A 21,539-nucleotide genomic window follows, 5' to 3' on the forward strand; every position below is an offset into this window, starting at 1 on the left:
AAAAAAAAAAAGGAATTCATCCCAATTATAAAGTAATATGTGGAAAAGTTAATTTTTTATAATCATCTTAAAATTCTTCCTCTGAGGCCGGGGATTTAGCTCAGTAGTTCTGGTGCCTCGCAAGTGCAAGGGTCTGAGTTCGATCCCCAGTTTTTTTTTTTAAAAAAAAAAACTTCCTTCTGTAAACTCACTTTGCTTATCAAAATGGGGTTGTGTGGATTTTTTTTAAAAAGGAAACTGTAAGTCTTTTGCTTACAATGTGGTCATTCTTATGATTTCTTTTCTGCTAAAGCTTCTTGTGTGTTTTTTGACCTGAGGCAGAGCCTAAACTATCCAGCTGCAGGTCCCTGTTCAGTTTTCCCCAAAGGATCTGAAATAACCCAACAGGTTACTTCCCAAAAGGGGTGAAGGGTAGGAGGAAAGGAGGGAGAAAGGGAGGAACAGAACAGAACAGAACCGACATCTCTCAAGATTTGGAGGCAGGAGTATCACAGTTCTCCCCTCCCTTCAAGGTGGGACGGACATGGCAAGCTGCTTGCTGAAATGGCCATTTTATCTACAATGTAAATGACAACAACAAAAAATCCCAACAAATACACTAAAAAAAAAAGGAAATAAAATAAGAACCAAGGGTGGGCCAGGACTTCTGAAGCGTTCACCTGTTACTTCCTTATACAACTGGTGGTCTTCATGTGTGTTCACTTTGGGACAAAATATAATGTTATCACTTATACACTTTTCTGAACCTATGTTATACTTCACTATAATGAAAGTTATAGAAAAATATGGAAAGTAGGAACATGCAGAACAAAACAGCTCTAATTAGTTACTTGCTTATTTTCTATGGGTTTTTATTTATTTATTTTTTGTGCCGGAGATCCAACTCAGGTCCTTGCACTTGTGAGGCAGTCACCAGAACCACTGAGCTAAATCCCCGGCCCTACTTGCTTATTCTTATAGATAAATGGATAATAAATTTAAATATCTGGAGATATTTTAAAAACAATCAGATTTCACATTAGTGTTCTGGAATCAGCAACTTCACACACTGGTGTTTGTATGTCACAGGCCCATTGATCTAAAAAGTAATTAGCCCCAGAAAGGAAATGTGAGTGTTTTAAACAATAGTCATTCCCCTAGCAAATGACACAGTGCAAGGTACACAGAAATGAGGCAACAGCTAGAGCCCTGGCAAACAGAACCAAGGCAAGTCTGCTCTGCTTCTTTTGCTTTTGCAGAGCAAATGGAACAGAAGTGTTGAGATGGTGTCTACCTCTTCTCCAGATGACACAAGGCCAAGTCAAAGAGAAAAGGACTTGTGGGTCAGATTCAGAACTGGAGTTGATGCTGTTTTTTGTCCCAAGGAAAAGCAATTGCATGGCAGTGACAATCCCACCTTTTATTTTCCTTGAAGGCTACTTAGCTAATTAATGGTTTTCAACCCTGGACATACTTTAGCAACTCTTGGGAAGATTTTAAAACATTATGATTCAATGGGTCTAGGTTGGGGAATGCATATACATATATTTTTTTATTTTTTAAATTTCACTTAACTGGTTCAACATGAACCCAGGGTTGAACACTGTGAGCGATTACTGGATCTTACCCCACTTTCTTTTCTTCCCCTACTCTCAATACTTTCTTATACCTACGTAATAAAATTCTAACTACTTTAATTCACAGGACTCTTCATTTTCTTAGTATTAATAACTAGCACCTCTTCATATAATGTAAGTAAGCCTGAGAAGCTTGATTGTATTCCTCAAGAAAATCAACAATGGTATCTAAGATTGAAGACTGGCAAAATAGAAAGAAAAAAAAAGAAATTAAGATGTAAGCAGATGATATTACAAGGAATGAACATCAAACTCTTGCCAAGCTAATTTTGATTGTGAAAATAATCCCACAGTTAGCAACATAAGTGATCTTCAATATGAACAATCAAAGCTACCTCTCCCTTAATACTATCCCCTATTTGCTTGGTAAACAAATTCTGAGAAAGATAATGGGCTTTTCAAAGGAGCAGGGGTGCATTTCAATACTTAGGCTTTTTCCAAACACTACAATCTTAGATATAATGTGTCAGTTACACTGTATCCTAACAACATCTCTCACAAAAGGAGAATATGTGATGCCAAGCAGGGCCCTAGGCTGGTGTTCAAACAAGTCATGAGGGAGCCTCATTTAGGGGAACATACTCAAAGAAATTTTACATGAGAAAAGTGTGGACTGTAACACATTTTATATGCTACTAAAGGGAGGCAGGCAGGAGGCAGTTTTTGCTCCAAAGTTTCATGAAACTCACTTGTTTTTCACCCCTGAAGCTTCAGTGTAACCATGACTCCATACAGCTGGGGCTCCAGATGCATCTCCTGCTGAAGGTTGATCAATCTTGAAGCAGCGGATGTTACTAACAAGAACATAAGGAATAGGAATCATTAAAACCAAACACATGTGAATTGCTACCTTTATCTGAGAAAATACTTGCTAAGTACTCTGTATTGACCATTTCTTATTATATTTACTGTGTCTGAAGTATCAGCCAAAAGAACCAGTTATTCATCATGATAAAAACCAAGGCACATAAATACACAGCATGATAATCCTTCTCATGACTACTATAAAGCAACTGTAAGAGAGTGTCACAGTCCACACTAGAGTGGCTTTCTCCTGGGAATGAAAAGGACAGTTTTTTAGCCATGGCATGAAAACCAAAATGTAAGTATTAGGTTGGGTGTACTCAGCATGGATGCTCAGACTTAAGAACAAATTATATTGTGGTTAGATGAGGTGAGAATATTCTGAAATATTCATATCCAAATTCAGCTTCTGGCTTTACTATCCTTTCAAATATCTAACAAATACTATTGAGAACTTGCTAGACCTTGGAAAATGCAATTCTTTCCTCACTTGTATAAGCTAAGAATATTAACGTGAAATAAAACATACATGCAAAACTACAAAGCACATGGGGGCATTTTAATAAAGTACAAGTCAACTACATGTGTTTCACTGAGAGATTTAGTTCTTATCTGCCTGCCGCTCTCAAACTGGTCCGTCAGATCCCTAAATAAAAATAGGGAAAAAGGTGAACTCTCTAATAGGATTTCTTAAAAATATGCCTACTAGAAAAAAAGCATTCAGTGTCCCCAATAGGAACTCAGAAAAGATGTGAAGTAATCTGTAGAAGGAATGTATAACACATGGGAAAGTAAATCCTGCTTACCTGTAAATTACTATAGCTGCACATTATTTAAACAGGAGTAAAACTATGCATTATCACTTGACTTAAACACCTAAATATTGTGTTATGACTCCAACAATTTAAATTATCTACTGGCATTAACTTCTAAATTTAACCAATATGGAATATTCTTCCTAAGAATCAATTAAAATGTTAAGGTGTAAACTGATATTTAACTAGTATTCACTTTGTAGAAGTAGCTACTGGCAATTTCTATGAAATTTAAAATATTTGGTGGAAGAAAAAAGTTTCTATTCTTAATTACTAACAAATATTCATTCCCTCATTCTAAAAAGCTAAATACATATACTATTAATCACAGATGTTCAATAGAAAATCCCCAAATCAAATTAATAGGTAGTTTTACAGTAGGGCTATAAATCCTCTTCTGAAAGTTTTCAATCCTATCAGTAAGAGAGGCATTAAAAATGTAAGTCTTTCATTATTCGCTCTCTGTATAAACTGGCACTAAATTTTATCCATCTAGAATGGTGGGCAAAACAAGGATTTCCTGAGGCACCTTAAGGCTTGTACTACATCTCTGCTACCTTCCTGAATTCTGAGGAAACATGAAGGCTTATTTCTAAAGATGGTCATTTCTACAAAACACAGTCTTCAAAGGAATCCATTTCATAACCCGATGGCTAAAGGAAAAATATCTACAAGTTTCCTACTGGACTCACTAAACCTTTGTAGCGAAGGAGCAGTTTCTCCTTATCTGCCTAGCTGAACACAGCAAGCCTGAGCAGCCATGTGAAGGGATCTGCAGTTGGCTTCTGGACAGCTTCAAGTAAATCTCAGTCTGGGAGCAGGAGAGCTCAGTCCCACAAGAGTTCCACTGCCTGCCTCACAAGGCCAAGGACCTGTTTGATCCCTGGGTACCAAAAAAAAGAGCCTATGCCCTTCTGGATGTTAAACAGAAGTTAACATTTTCAGTATTGTGATTCATTGTTACTAATTTTCTTTTACTCGGAGAGCACAATGCCTTTGGCACAGTTTAGCCACTCTAGTAATGCCTTCTTATTGTTAAGACTTTTACAGATTTTTGTTTTTGGTGGTCTTCTCTCCCTCTGTGTGTATATGTATACACACACGGTTTCACATTTTTCCCAATTATGCCATGAATATTTTCTCAAGTTGCTTTATATTCATTCTAAACATGAATGAAAATATTTTGGTGACTATAATGCTTAAAATGAACACTATACCTCTGGTCACTTTTTAAAACAAATTATTACTCTAGAGAACCTTGGTCAAATTAGTTTGAATATTTTTAAAAGGTTGATAGTGGGCCACAGAGTCTTGCTATGCAGGCTGGCCCATAACTTAAGGCAATTCTTCTGCTTCAGCCTCCGAGTGCTAGGATTACAGGTGTGTACCACATACCTGACTGCTGGACAGTTGCTTTTTAAAAATGCTTCAACCATTTATACTCCTCTAGCAGCACCAATATGAGAGGGGGAAATGTTAATCTAAATAACATTTAATTATTTTATTGACATACTAATCAATTTGAACATCTTTTCAAGTAACTATTTCGACTTTTTTTGTTAAATCTTAATGTCCTTGGCTCCTTTTCTGTTTGAGTAAGTACATATGTTACTGAGTTATAAATAAGAGCATTTTAAGAATATTAATATTAATTTTTCTTTTCTTTTGTCAATGATTTTTCCTAGTTTGTAATTTGCCTTTTAGATTTACTCTCGGCAGTATTGTGAAATAGATATTTGAATATTGACATTAAAATTTATGCATAAAAGGGCTGGAGATTTAGCTCAGCAGCACTGTGCCTGCCTTGCAAGTGCGAGGTCCAGAGTTTGACCCGGTACCAAAAAACCCCCACAAAAATTTATGTATAAATATATACAACATCAATATTAAAACCAATCTACTTATACTGATTTCTTTTGAGACTCTCTCCCAGCTTTTTTTTTTTTTACCTACAAAGCCCCTCTCTAACTTGTGAATATAAGATTTCTTTTTACTTCTAAAAATGACTTCATTTCAGAGATTTAACTCAATACAGCCAGAATTTACTTTTATGTGAAACAAGAATACTTTTTTTCTAGTTTAATTAACAAATTTTAATAAAATTGCCTTTTAAAAATTGCCTTTTAATATGAAAATTTCTTATATTTGTAAAAAGTACTCAAGAAGATAGAACTATACTTTAATAATTCATGTACTCTCAGACTTTAAAAAGTCCCTTAAGAGATCACGCAGGCTGTCATTTCCATCTCACAGGTGATGAGACAAATGAGGTCTGGACAGAATGAGGGATTAAGGCTATGGTTTCACATAGTTGATGAACAGTAGAGAGAACCTAGGTGCCCATGTCTTCCCCAGAATAGTCTGCTTAGGCAATGTTCTTCTACTGTATATGAAAATCAGTTTTTCTGTCAAGTACTTGAAATGTCAACAAACAAGTATTGATTACACCAGTTCTAATCAGGAGCACTTAAGCACTTAAAGTGCTCTCACCAAAGACAGAATTATGGACCATACACAAAATTCTACTTTTCAGTTTTTTGCTAAGGAAAGGTGACTTTTAGTAACACATACTCCAACACTACATAAGCATATATGGCAAACACAATGACTAATGTGAGTCAGTGTTCAAGACTGCTACCTTAATACACACTAAAACACTGAGCGTATTCTTTATCAGTACTATCAAGGATGAAGCAGTCTCAATGAGCTCTTTCCTAAAACATGAAGAGAACTTTAACAGGATCTAACTATACCACATTCCCAGTCTTGTTAACTTTCCTCATATCATCCATCTCTTTCAAAATCTTTCCTCCTTAACTTATGTGTTAAGTGCCATATATCAGTAACTACTGAGATTTATGTAAACCAAATTTATAACTTGGTTGCTCCATGTTCTCCTGTGTATTCTGTATCCTATTAAGTGTATACATATGGCTAATACAGAAAGTCAACAGATACTTCTTTTATGTTTCACATTTTCACTAAGTTATAAATCCCATTGCCAGCCAACAATGACAATAAACAGCTTAAACAAATACTTACTTCAGCAGTTCCAGTGTTTTGTGGTCAAGGGCAAGGCGGGGATTTCCAGTCAGGTCGAGTTCTTGCAATTTGGGCGGCAGGTTTTCTGGCAAAGTGACTTCACTTAGCTCATTACAACTCAGGTCCACACACTGATGGAATAAGCAGAAACAAGAGATGGTCTAGAGCAGTGACTTACTGCTACTGCCTGCAGGCTAATTAGTCTGATCATCACTGGTCAAATGCAGAAAAAGCAGTCATTTGCTACTCTGCCATAAATATTTAAGATTTTGCTAAATAAAAATTTTTTTACTTTCTTTGATAACAGAAAAACTTCTCTTAATTATTTAAAATTTCTACATTTAAAATTAAATATTAGCTGAAAAATCCTGAGGATAGGAATGGTTCTTATTGTTTACAAAATCTGTGTCTAATATAGCCAAGAGGGCTACAGTTCCAACTCTGAAGTGAACTTTGCACAGCCTTAACATAAAAAAATAACAAAAGTAAAATGAGGAAAAGGTAGGGAACACACTGAAAATGAAGCTAAATAAGAAACTGGCAAAACATAAATCAGAATTATTTTTTCCCATATTAGTCTTACTGATATACAGAAAAACTTTAAATAATAAATGTAGGTATAATTTCAGTATACTTCATCTTTTATCATTTATTGCAATCATTTCCCCTATCTTCATTCCCATCTGCTGTGGCCTGTTTGTTTCTCTCTGAAATTCATATACTGAAATCTAATCTTCAGTGTGATATTTTAAGAGGTTGGCCCTTTAGGAAGTGATCAGATCATAGGGGTCTGCCCTCACGAGTGTGATTAATGCTGTTATAAAGAAACCTGGGAGAGTTCATTCACTCCTCCTGCCATGTAAGTACACAGGGATGGCACTATTTATGAGGAATGTTTTCTGTTGGTTCTTTAATCTTGGACTTCTGAGCTCTTGACAGCATTACTCTGACAGCATCATAAGGTGGATCAGAGGGTGGCACCACAAAAAGAAAGTTAGGATGCAATTACAGTTATCCAGGGAAAATATAATGTGGGTCAGAACCAGGGTAATGGAACATACTTTGTTAAAAATGTATTTATTTATAAATTGATGTTGTTTAAAAATTATCTAGTCTAAGGTATTTGTTATCATAGCCCAAATGGCATAAGACATTATTATCTTTAGTAGACCCATACTGCTTCTAGTGTTACACAACCCCCCTAATAGAAGAGAAAGTTATACCCATTTTATAGCTATAAATAATGACTGCATAAAGAATCAACTAGGCTTTCATGGAATACTGGTTAAGAATGATAATACTGGTTAGTAATGGGCTGTGTTGCCAGCATCGTCAGTACAGATCAGCATAGTGAGACAACAAATGGGGGCCGAGGTGGGGGTCATGAAATACAACCTACTGATAACATGGAAAGTGACCTGAAGGACGATAGCAAGTATGGATAGTTTAGGAGATAGGGGTTGGGACAAACTAATTTAGGGGGCAGGGAATTCTTATGTTTTAAAATTAAAGACATTCCAGAGCAATACTGAATTTTATGAAGCTGATGCAAGTTTTTTCAGTGTTTTACTTATGTATTTTTAAATTTAAATGAATTTTATTGGTATATTTTAGTTATACAATATAATGACATTCAACATTGGAGATTAGTGCCCTTACATAATATATCTTATTTTTTTCCCATTGGGGAATGGGAACCCCTACACGCCTATTTACAAAGACTTTGTTTTCATTTTTTCATGTTAATTCCATTCCCTTCTTTCCTTTCCCCTTCCCTCCCACTTCCCCTCTTTGCATCTTTTTTTTCTACTTCACATTACCTATTATACATTCTGATCCTTATTTACACTTTTAGATTCTTAAACCAGAGAAACTACTCAGTATTTCTACATGTGTCCTATTTATTTAAGAGTATTGCCTCAATATGCATCCATTTAGCCATAAATCTCTCTAATTATTCATTCTTTGTGGCTGAGTAGTACTCCATTGTATTAAAAAAAACAAAACATTTTCTTTATCTAGTCTCCAGGTGATGGGCATCTGGGCTGGATCCAGGATTTAGCTATTACAAACTGTGCTGCTATGAATATGAACATGGGTAAACATACATCACTGTGGTATGATTCTTTTAATTCTTTTGGGAAGATTCCCAGCAGGGGAATAGCTGGGTCAAATGGGACCTCTAGTCTTAGTTCTCTGAGGTATCGCCATACTGATTTCCACAGTGCTTAACAGTCTACACTCCTAACAACAGTTGGAGAAGGGTTCCTTTTCCCCAAAAGCCCCACCAGCATTTGTTATTGGTTGACTCCTTGATAGCAGTCATTCTTTCTGGTGTGAGGTGGAATCTCAGCATTGTTTTCATCTGCATCTCTCAAATGACCAGGGATGTTGAACATTTTTTCCTACTTCTTTGTCTGAAAATGTCTGTTCATTTCAGATGCCCATTTTTGGATAAAGTTTTTAATGTTACCCAAAGATTTAAACTTTCAGAGTTCTGCAGGTATACAATGAATCTGGTAGGATATTTATTTTTAAGAGAGTAAGTTGTGATACAGATCTCAGAGACAGATGATGCTTCTACTATACCCCTCCTGCCCAGGCCTATCTGGCTTACAGGTTTCCTTAAATGAGTCTGATTCACTTTTGGCAACTTCCATCCATCCACCTCGTTCCAATATCATGGACCCTGGTTCTGACCCATATTACACTTCCCTTGGATGACTATTACTGTATCCTAACTTTGCTTTTGTCTTGCCACCCTCTGATTCACCTTATAATGCTGTCGGGATAATTTCTGGAATGTGGCTTATTCAAACAATCACACCTCAGCTTCAGTCTTTCAGTTGCCCCTCAATCTGCCCACCAAACTCAATAAACCCTTCAGCGCTAGCTTCCACCCATTATTTCCTCACATTCTGTTTTATCCATGTCTGAGCAACTACAGTTCCTACCCTGAGTTCTATTCTCAATTGTGTATGTCCTTGCACGTGCTACTCTGTGCCTAGAATTTAATCTTTCAAGCTCTTCTTGCGTTTTCCCCATTAATAAAATTTACTTATTCTGCTTCTCCAAGATGCAGAATCCAGACAATGGAAAATAAAACTTAGGGAAGAAGGAGGCAGGTGGATTCCTGGGACCCAGGAAGGATTGAAAGAAAAAGTGGAGGAAGCTCAGAGAAACTAGAGGGATAGAACACAATGTGGGAAAATGGGCAATGTGCATTTTCTTCCTGGCTCCTGGCTTGTTGGATCATAGTGCAATGAAAAATAGAAATCAACAGCAAAAAATATGCAAACACAAGGCAATTAAATTAGAATAAGCAATGGATCACAGATGAAATTAAAGAAGAAATTAAGACAGTTTCTATAATCAAACAATAATGCAGTCATAATGAAAGCAGTCCTAGTGGTGAACTTTCACATCAGAAAAACAGAGTGAGCTCAAGTAAATAATCTAATGATGTACTTCAAGGTCCTACAAAAACAAGACTAAATCAAACCCAAAGTAGAAAGAAAGCAATTATAAAGATCAGAGCAGAAATTAATGAAATACAGACAAAAAATACAGTACGAAGAATCAACAAATTTAAGGGTTGGTTCTTTGAAACATTAAACAAAATAGACAAACCCTTAGCCAATCTTACCAAAACAAGAAAAGATCCCAATCTTTGCAATTAGAAATGAAAAAGGTGAAATCACAAGGGATTCGATTCTGCTGAAATTCAGATTATCATACTCTGCGAACCTTACTCTAATAAAATGGAAAATTCAGAAGAAATGGATGAATTCCTAGATACGTATCAACTCCCAAAGCTGAAGCAAGAAGACATAAAACCCCCAATAATCCAGTATAATCAGTAAATATGAATAATAATAAAAATACTTCCAACTAAGAAAAGCCCAGGTATTGTCAGATTCACTGCCAAATTTTCAAGAGCTTTAGAGAAGATCTCACACCACTACTCCTCAAACTCTTTAATGAAATTGAAAGGGAAACAGTACTCTGAAAGTCATTTGTGGGAGTAGACATTACCCTGATTCTAAAATCAGAAAAAGATCCAACCACAAAAGAATGTAAGCCAATCTCTTTGATGAACACAGATGCATAAATCTTCAATAAGACAGTGGCAAACAGAATGCTTTAAATCAACAAAAAGATCATACACCATAACCAAGTAGGATTCATTTCAGGGATGTAGAGATGGTTCAAATCACGCAAATCAATAAATGTAATACACCTCATAAATAGAATAAGGACAGGAATCAAATGACCATCTCAATAGAAAGAAAAAAACATTTGACAAAATCCAACATCCACTCATGAAAAAGCCCTAAGGAAAATATGAATAAAAGGTATTTATTTCAATCTAATAAGAACCATCCATAACAAACCAACAGCCAACATCACACTAAACAAGAGAGAAGCTGAAAGCTTTTCCTCTAAAATCAGGAACAAGAATGTCTACTATCACCACTCCTGTTCAATACAGTTCACAAAACACTAGCTAGAGCAGTTAGAGAAAGAAATAAAAGGGATATATATAGAAAAGGAAGAAGTTAAATTATTGTTACTTGCAGCTGACATGATCTTCCACATAGAAGACCCCAAAACCTCCACCAAAAGACACCTAGAATAATTCAGTAGCATAGTAGGATACAAAGTCAGCATTTCTGTTCACTAATAACAAATTGAAGGAGAAAGAAATTAGGGAAACAATACCTTTTACAATAGCATCAAGAAAAATGAAATACTTAAGAATTAACCTAACCAAGAAAGTAAAAGATCTCTACAATGAAAACTATAGTACTCTGCAAAAGGAAATCAAAGAAGGTATTGGAAAATGAAAAGATATCCCCTACTTGTGGATAGACAGAACAAATAGTGTCATAATGGCCATACTTCCAAAACTGTTAGACAGACTTAACACAATCCCAATCAAAACACCAATAACATCCCTTACAGAGATAGAAAAAGCAATCCTAAAATTCATATGGAAACAGAGGAGGCCTAAAATAACAAAATCAACTCTTCACAGCAAGGGCAAGGCAGAGGAATCACGATCCCAAACAGACATCAAGTTATAGTACAAAGCTACAGTGATTAAAAATAGAATGGTGCTGGCAAAACAACAACAACAACAACAAACCAGACTTGTGGACCCATCGAAAAGAACAGAGGATGCAGAGACAACTCCAGGCATACTCAGTTACCTTATTTTTGACAAACCAGCCAAAACCTTTTGTTGGAGGAAAGGTAGGCTCTTTAACAAATGGTGCTGGGAAAACTGGATATTCATATATGGATGAATGGATGAAGAAAATGGTATTTATACACAATGGAGTACTGGTTTGCCATAAAGAATGATGAACTTGAATCATGTGAAGAAAAATGAATGCACCTTGAGATCATAATGTTAAGTGAAGTGAATCAGAAATACAAGCTTAAATATCACATGGTTTCTCCTAAAAAAGAAACTAAATATACAAAGTGTAATATAAAATACCAATAATAGGAAAAAAGAGAGACAGAAAAAAAGTTAACTATAATCCACTATGGATAATGTATCTAAGTGTACACCTTGATTTAATATAATTGCCTTATGTGTTTTAAATGTTTTTGGCTATTAGTTTGGTTGTTAATCTATATGTATGATAATTAAAGACTCATAAATAAATGAATCTGATGCTGGCCAAATAAAATGGGGGGGTTGAGATGTGTTATGCACATGTACCAATTCCCCCAATGCACTTAATAATTATGTACTAAAAACATGCACTAATAAAAATTTTTAAGAAAGAAAATATCAACTCTATTACAATTGCTGGTATGTACGTATTTGAGATAGGATCTCATTACATAGTGCAGGCTGGCATGAAACTTGTGCTCTTCCTGCTTCAGGCTCCCAAGTGCTGGGATTATAGGTGTGTGGCACCATGCCTGGCTAATGTCTGTTTTTATCAGAGGTCCTTTGTTATAATAATCTGCATATTTATTTCTTCTACTAGACTATGACCTTCTGGAGAGAAGGGACTGTTTCTTCCTTAAATCCTAACCACAGTGCACTGGAAAGACTAGATGTTCACAAATGCTTGCACTGAAAGAATGTACAGTAAGCTAATTTTTTTGTTTATATTACAAGTTTCTCATAGTTCATTGAAAGAAAAGTTTTGTGGTATTATGATTCTTCTTTGTATGAGAGAGCCCTTTTTGTCTATGTATTCTCAGTAACTACTTTAAAGATGATACACAGCTTATTAATTATTACTGTTCTGCTTTCTTATGAGATTTTTTTTTCATATAATGAAAAAAAGAATGAATAAACAACTGTCTGGTATGTGGTAGGCAATTATTTGTTGTTTAAACAATGGAAAGTCTTATGAAGTTAGTAATTAAGCCTTCTAGAATGAGAATTCAGATAAGAGCACTTAGGTTAAGTTCAGCTTAGGGTAAAAAGTATTATAATGTGTCTTATGTATTGTAAATGTCTTTTTTAATTAATTAATTAATTTTCTTGTGCTACTGGGGATTGAACCTTCACATTGAACTGTGTCTCCAGCCTATTTTTCGTTTTGAGATTGGGCCTTGCTACATTTCCCAAACTTGGTTGAACACACTTCTATCTCAGCCTCAGGGATTATAGGTCATTGTTCATTGCTACATCAGAGTTCAACTAGTAATTTCACCAATGGCAGGTAAGCACAGAAACATCTTTTTCTATTTCTGTACATTGAAGGAGGCTGGTTAATGAAAATTATGTAAGATTGGTACCTGGTGCTGCCCTACTGGTAGTAATATAGTGAGGACACACAAGTACAACACAGGTTTAGGCTTTCTAAACTAAAATGTTTGGGACAAGCAGAGTTTCAGATTCTAAACTATTTGCATAGAATTTACTGTTCAAGAATCACTACACTTGAAAACTCAAAATCTGAAATGCTCAAAAGATCTAAAACTTTTTGAGTACAATGTTGATGTACAGTCCATATTTTATGTCTTTTAATAATCTTCAATATCACTTTACTAGCTGAGGTATGTGATAAATACTTGGTGGCTGAATAAGTGTAATGGCTAGCAATATAAAAACAAACCAAATTAACATCAACAAAAAAAGCAGAAAATACCTGAAGTAGTACTAATACATTCTTTGCTGTCAATATATGTGCCTCTGTGTTTAATGCCCTTCAACACTTCAAAACATGCTGTTAAATAGAAATGTTAAATCTGGCCAAACATGACTAATAGAAAGTTACCTTCCCCAAGTCAATACCAGAACATAGATAACAAAAATTACTTTGCTGTGATTTAAATTCTGATAAGAATAACCTAAACAGAATTATTCAACACTTTAAAAAACTAAGGTACTCATAGGTGAGAAAGAACTCATGATTTTGAGGAAAAATTTCTAAGTATACATTTAGATAAAAGAACAGAAAAATAATCAATGTGATCTTTTAAAAAGGAATACAATTTGATGTATGGTTTAAGAGTAACTTTCATAAACACTATAGAGCATTTCTTTATTATGTTTTCTATGGCTTACTGCTGGATGTCCCCCAAAGCCTCATGTATGTATAGGTGGGGCTTCCAGATCATGGGTGTTTGGTACTAAATTAGCTCAGTGATTGGTTTAGCATAGTACTGGGTGCGGGTGGCACCAACCAATAGTCTTGAAGACTGGATGGAACGTAAAAGAAAAACAAGAAGGAAGTCTGGCTGCCTACTGCCTGTCATGCTATGAACTATTTCTCTTCTGCAGTTCCCCATGCTGCCCTGCATTGGAACCAGATGTCTATAGACAGAAACCTCTACAAAATGCAAGCTATAATAAACCTTTCCTCTAATTTGTATGTGTTGAATATTTTGTCCCAGCAATGAGAAAGTAACCAAGATGTGGTTTCCTCAAAAAGTATTAGGGATGAAATATGCATATCGATTATCATAGCAGTGTATTATGTACCCTCTACCAAATAACTGCCTGTACTGGCATGAAACAGCACCTTCATCTACTGGCCCCTAGAGATTCTTCAACACTTTGCCTGCTTCTTTCTTCACTTGACACCTCGTCCATCACATTCACTCAACAGTGTTGACAGTTCAAAAACTGCAACTTCTGATCATACTCTTCATTTTGCAGCCCTTGCAAGGTAAGAAGAAATGTAGAACATATTTCTCCACAAAATAGGCTTGTTAAATTTTTTCATTTTCAATTCATAAGAAGCAAAGAAATCTGAATATTTATTCAAAATAGCATGCATTAAGCACCTAAAAATTAGCAGGCAATAAGCCAAACATTAAGGATATACAAAGATGGCAGACAAATCCCTGCCCTTCAGGACACCCAAGCTACTGAGGGAAATAAACAATACAACCTTCTACTCCCAAGACAAATAGTATAGCAGAAGTATGTATAGGCTCTGACAATACAAGGCATCTACCCAGAGAGGCCTTTCCAGAGGAAGGCTGGATTCTTATGCAGAATCAAAGTTAAAGAAAGGCAAGCTAGAGCATCTGAGGAGAGCAAATAGGCACAGCAGGAAAGACTAGGTGGGCATGCATGCTGGGTCAAAAAATCCCTGAGCAGTTGATGCGGGCTTAATTAGAACAGTAGGTAAGGCTGGAGACAGAGAAACCAAAGGATGAATTATAGATTGCATTTCACAGAGAAGCAGTCTCCCAACTCTTTTCATTACAAAAGAACTATATAATATTTTAGCTTAATACTAGCATAGATTTCCACACACATATTACTCTTCAATACATTACTTTTAGTCAAATTCTTGTAAACTATTATTTATTGCTGATATTGTAGAAGGCTAGATGAATTAATTATTACTGCATGATATTTATAACCTGACTGAGTCTATCTGAACCTGCCATTTACCAGAAACACACAGGGCAAAGCATAGTACTATATACAATTGTATTTATATGCAATTATTCAGAAATTGATATTAATGCTTAGGCTTTCTGATCTTTAAGGGAGATATAAAAGAAGATCTTATTTTTCTATGAAGCCTTTGTTAAAAATTTCCATACACTGTCTCTGTAATTTTCCTCAATTAGATGTTAGATTAAAGCAATCTTATAAGAATTTGAACTGACAAAAATGACAACTGGAGTTTCCAAAAAATCTTTTTACACCAAACAATATTATATTCCTTCTTGAAATTAACTTATGGAAATACTAAAACTAAATTATTTGCAACTCTGTCTTTAGGAAAATGAATCCTGTATAAACTGGGTGATTTCTTTACATCATTATTTCTTAAAATTGTTTATGACACTAGACTCCCTGGTCATCAGAAAATTTCATAAAAGACTATTAGCTGGGCCAGGGATTTAGCTCTGTGGTGCTGCACCTGTCCCACAAGTACATGGCCCTGAGTTTAATCCCCAATACTGGGGAGGGCCGGGAATTTAGCTGAGTGGTTCTATTGCCTGCCTTGAAAGGATCAAGGTCCTGAGTTCAAACCCCAATACTTTAAAAAAAAAAAAAAAAAAAGATCCCAATACTGTGGAAAAATTTTTTTTAAAAGGCTACTATCTAACCAGATTCTAGGATCATGATGACTGCTCCTGGATTCTATCTTGTTGATGTGCCTTACAGATGCCTAGCTAATTTTTTTTCCCCTCTCATTGAGTTTATTGGTTCATTTTAGGTATACAGTACAGTTACATTCATTATTGGGATCTTGTATCTTTACATGACAGGTCTTGGTTCTCATTTTTTTCGCTTGTCCCTGCCTTCCCTTCATCCCCTCCTCGCCTCCCCATTTACAAGCACTTTATTTCCATTTTTTCATTTTCTCATATTTTTCCCCTTATTATCTTTCCCCTATCCTTCCCACTTTCCCTACACCTTTAGCCCTTTTCTTCCTATCTCACATTGTCAATTATATCACTAGGATCTTATGTGCTATTATAGTTTTTCACATCAGAGAAACTATTAGGTTTTTACACATGTGTGACTTATTGATTTTACTTAGGAGTATATCCTCAATATGTATCCATTTTCCTATGAATGAATCTAATTTCTCATTCTTTCTGACTGAGTAATATTCCATTTCTATAGAAAAAACACAACTTCTTTATCCAGTTTCCAACTGATGGGCAAATGGGCCGTTTCCAAGTTTTTGCTATTACAAACAGTGCTGCTATAAACATAGGTGTGCATATATCACTGTGATAGGATTTGTTTAATTCTTTTGGAAAGATACCCAGCAGAGGGATGGCTGGGTCAAATGGAAGCTCTACTCCCAGCTCTGGAGGTATCTCTATATTGATTTCCATAGTGGTTGCACCAGTCTGCACTCCCACCAACAATGGAGAAGGGTTCCTTTCTCCCAACAACCCTGCCAAAATTTGTTATTGTTTGATTTCTTGATAGCAGCCTTTCTTTTGGGGTGAGATAAAACATTTTAAACACCCCAACTACAATCAGTGAAATTGAAAATGTAATTAAAAGTTTACCAACAAAGAAAAGCCCAGGTCCTGATGGATTCACTGCTGAATTTTACAAGACATTTAGAGAACAACTACTGCCACTACTCTTTAAACTTTTCAATGAAATTGAAAGGGCGGCAATACTTCCAAATTCATTCCTGGAAGCAAGTATCACTTTGATTCCCAAACCAGGGAAAGACCCAACTAAAAAAGGTCAATCTCCTTAATGAATACAGATGGAAAAATCTTTAATAAGAAACTAGCAAACAGAATACAGAGGATCATCAAGAAGATCATACATCCTGACCAAGTTGGATTTATTCCAGGGATGCAAGGATGGCTCAACATATGTTGTCAATAAATGTAATACACTATATTAACCAGGTCAAGGACAAAAAATATATGATCCTCTCAATACATACAGAAAAAGCATTTGACAAAATCCAACACCCATTCATGATAAAAATCCTGCAAAAAATTGGAATTGATGGTCTATATCTCAATTTAATAAAGGCTATCTATGAAAAAACAACAGCCAACATCATACTAAATGGCGAAAAAGTGAAAACCTTCACGTTAAAATCAGGAACAAGACAGTGATGCCCATTATCACCACTCCTCTCTGATATAGTTCTGGAAACTTTAGCCACAGCAATTAGACAAGAGAAAGAAATTAAAACAATAAAAATAGGAAAGGAAGAAGTTAAACTGTCATTATTTGCTGACGATATGATACTCTACAATGAAGACCCAAAAAAATTCAACCAAAAGAGTTCTAGACTTAATTGACACTTTTAGCAGAGTAGCTGGATACAAGGTCAACACTCAAAAATCAATAGCCTTTTTGTATACAAATAACACTCACTGAGAGGGAAATTAGGGAAACAATTCCTTTCACAATAGCATCCAAAAAAATGAAGTATCTAGGAAACAATCTATTGAAAGAAGCGAAAGACCTTTACACTGAAAATGATAGCACTCTGAAAAAAGAGATCAAAGAGGATATAAGAAAATGGAAAGATGTCCCCTGCTCCTGGTTAAGAAGCATCAACATAGTGAAAATGGCCATACCACCAAAACTGCTATACAGATTCAAAGCAATGCCGACTGAAATTCCAACAGTATATTTCACAGAACTAGAACAAAGAATCCAAAATTCATTTGGAACCAGAAGAAACCGAGAATAGCAAAAGACATACTAGGCAACAGAGACATGGCAGTGGGTATAATAATTACCAATTTGAAACTATACTACAAGGCTACTGTGATAAAAATAGCATGGTACTGGCAAAGAAACAGACCTGAAGATCAGTGGAAGATACAAAAATAACTCCAGATGTACTCAGCTACCTCATCTCTGACAAAGGAGCCAACCATCCTCAGTGTAGGCATGATGGTCTCTTTAATAAATGGTGTTGGAAAAACTGGATCTCAACCTGCCAAAGATTAAAACTAGACCCTTATCTTTCACCATGCACTAAAATAAAATCCAAGTGGATTAAAGATCTAAATATTAAAACAGAAACACTAAACTTGCTGGAAGATAAATTAGGCAGAACTCTTGAAGACATTGGCATAGAAAAAGATTTTATGAACAAATCCTCAGTAGCATGGGAACTAGCAGAAAGAATCAACAACTGGTATCTCATCTTATTAAAAAGCTTCTGCACTGCAAAAGAAACCATCAACAGAACTAAAAGACAACCTACAATGTGGGAAAAACTTTTTACCAGCTGCTCCTCAGACAAAGGACTCTTATCTAGAATATATAAACAACTCAAAACAATCAGCCCTCCCAAATATAAAGACCCGATTCAAAAATGGGCATATGAAATGAACAGATATTTCTCAGACAAAGAAGTAAAAGCAGCAAGGAAATATATGAAAAAAATGTTCCACAACACTGGTCATTTGAGAGATGCTGATGAAAACAACACTGAGATGCCTAGCTAATTTTAAGACTAGTAGGTCAACTTCTCTACCTTATCCTAGACCTGTCTTCATTTCCATTATCCTACTTCCAAAGAATTAATCCTTTTTCTTCTTCCACTCTGACTCAGTCATCTCCCTATGTTCTATATGTCTTTAAAATGGAGCTGATATTCTCTCTTTCATTGCACTTTAGGGACAAGAACAACAAACATACTTGCCTGGGTCTAAATGAGCCAAGTCTGGACTATTTGCTGACTTTGGGATTTTGTTTTACTTTCTAACTGAGACTATCTGTATTCAGAGGGCCTGTTTATCTTTTCAACTTCATACAATCATTATATCCTCAAAAGTATAACATATTAAAAATATTTCATACTCCCCCCAAAAATTCACACTTAATTACCTACTTAGGAGTAAAAAAGATTCTAAAGATGAACTCACCCAACATAAGCAAGTCTACTAACTGCACAAACATCAAAGTAACTTTCTGAAGTGAAAAAGTAATGTTTTATAAGATGGTGTTCATTCAATAATTATAGAAGCCATAGGAATACAGAAATTTGACACAAGTTGCTGATATAGTATTTAAATCTCCATTCCACTAATTTTTTCAAAATGTCTCCACTGCTTAAAATATACCCAAAAAGGATTACAGTAAATTCCTAATTAGAAATCATTAAACTAGCTTGGGTTTTGTGGCAAAAGTACTACATCATCAATGTGTCCTCTGCAGTGTAGTGGAGGACCCCAAGGAAGCAATCAAATGCCATACCCACAGCCATCTTGGATTCTGGATTTAACCAGTCATTAGTACCCTAGACATGGACTCAGTTCCAGGTGCAACCGAGATAAGTCTTACTTAAGCAGTGACTTCAAACATATGTTCTTCAATAGCTGATGGGAGCTAATCATTATTCAGAGGGAGATCTGTCTGGTTTGTTTGTTTGTTTATTTTTTAGTGTTAGGGATTGAACCAGGCAATGCCCTACAACTGAGCTAAACTTTCAGGCTTGCCTCATCTACTTTAGAACAATAACATAGTACAATCTGCTCCAAGGAGACAGGACTGGTGGTAAGGGGTCTAGAAAATTAATTTAAAAGTGCCGAAGCTGGGCTTGGCGGTGCATGCCTGTAATCCCAGCACTCAGGAGGTTGAGGCAGGAGGATTGCTGTGAGTTTGAGACAGCCTGGTCTACATAGCGAGTTCCAGTCAGTCTCAACTACATAGTGAGACTCTGTCTCAAAAAACAAAAAAACAAACAAACAAAAAATGCTGAACAATTTCCCATGATGGGTGTTATCATCATGTATATCTAAATTGTACCAATAAATGTTTTGTTTCAAAAATAAAGAAAATACAGACAAATTGAAAGGAACAAAAGTACTATAACCTTGGGTCTATCTGAACTCACCATAAAATTCTAAAAGCATTTTTCCTACTAAAAAGTTCCATGGTTTTACTGTCTAGATATAGAAAATGGCACCAAAGGATCACTTAACTGATTTTGCTGCATGTACCAAAATGGAAAAAAAAGACAAAAGCTAAATGTTAGCTCAGATTAGAAGGTTCCTATAGTCTTTGTTTTAGAAACAGATGAATAATGGCCTACTTTTTCAAATGTTTTAAAATAATTTTAATATACGTATTTTAGTATAGGGAATTGTTTGTCCTTTTAGATAATTGTTTCGAAAGTTTTGGCAACAAAGCTGTGAATAAGCATTTTCCTTTAATGTCTGAAAAGATAATACTGCTTGGAGAGAACTAGCTGGTTAAATGAACCACGATCTTATGATTTAAAATGTTATCTGCTGTTTCTATAATTGCAATGATCTTAATACAGTACATTGATGAGATACTTTACAACTAACAATTATCATACTTTATTTTCTAGAAGCAATATAAATAAAATTTAGTGGTATTAACTCAATAACACATTAACTATTTAATATAGGCTAGAATATATCCTCCTAGAAATAAAACTATTCATTCTGCATTAAAATATACTTTAGGGCTCATTTTGCAATGAAGACTTCCATAAGTATATTTCTCATTGGAAATAAGACTGTTTTTACTAGGAATTTTCTTTCAAAAAGTTTAAATGTTTGCAAACAATTATACTGCACTTAAATATTCTCATATGACACACTAAAATACCAGTTCAGAGTTCTAAAATAAGACAACTAATGCTTTTACAATAAAACTATCTGCTCAGGGCTAAAAGACTGTTTTTGTACATGAAGAATAACTGATATTACTCAAACTTCCCAAAAGCTCAACAAAATGCCCCCTACATTTATGGGTAATGGAAGGATTAGAACTGAAAAATAGGGAATATGCTATGATATAACAGCTAGGGAGGAGAGATGGAATCAAAGGATAAGATAATGGAAATCATTTAAAGAGAAACGGCAGAACTTTGTGTGTGTGTTAGTTACTAGGATTGAATCCAGGGGTTCTTTATCACTGAGCTAAAATGATAAAGACCCACTTTTTTTCTTATTTTAAGAAATCTTGCTAAGTTGCCTGGGCTGTCCTTGAACTTGTAATCCTCCTGCTTCAGCCTCCCAAGTAGCTAGGATTACAGGTATGCACTCTGACACCTGGCTAGAAGTAACATTTTAAAAGGAACTCTAAGTAAGGTACAGAAAGAAGACAATAGGGGAAGGATTTCAATGAAATAGAAAGCACTGATTCTAGAATCCAGGGACCTAAGCAATACTAGGAGGGGTTTAGCTTTTATACACCTAGATTTTGTTAAATATAGTTAAAATATGAAACATTTAAATGTCTGTTTGTCTTGTTTTGGTCTGTTTGTTTTGTGCTGCCAAGTGAACCTAGGGTTTTACACATGCTATCTAATTTAACCTATATACTTAAAAAAAA

At 35.3% G+C, this 21,539-nt stretch overlaps 1 protein-coding gene across 1 annotated transcript in view; it reads right to left on the reverse strand.

The window, feature by feature from the left end:
• The window catches only part of Phlpp1 (PH domain and leucine rich repeat protein phosphatase 1), a gene marked incomplete at its 5' end in the record, with an annotated part of 207,033 nt that overhangs the window by 9,535 nt on the left and 175,959 nt on the right, over positions 1-21,539 (reverse strand). The window contains 2 exons of the mRNA XM_010644887.2: positions 2,306-2,410; positions 6,278-6,408. Of these exons, the coding sequence (XP_010643189.1) occupies positions 2,306-2,410; positions 6,278-6,408 (236 nt within the window). The remainder of the gene's footprint in view (positions 1-2,305; positions 2,411-6,277; positions 6,409-21,539) is intronic.

This window comes from Fukomys damarensis, unplaced genomic scaffold (genome assembly GCF_012274545.1).
Source record: "Fukomys damarensis isolate Sample0158 unplaced genomic scaffold, DMR_v1.0_HiC HiC_scaffold_30, whole genome shotgun sequence".
Classification (NCBI taxonomy): domain Eukaryota; kingdom Metazoa; phylum Chordata; class Mammalia; order Rodentia; family Bathyergidae; genus Fukomys; species Fukomys damarensis.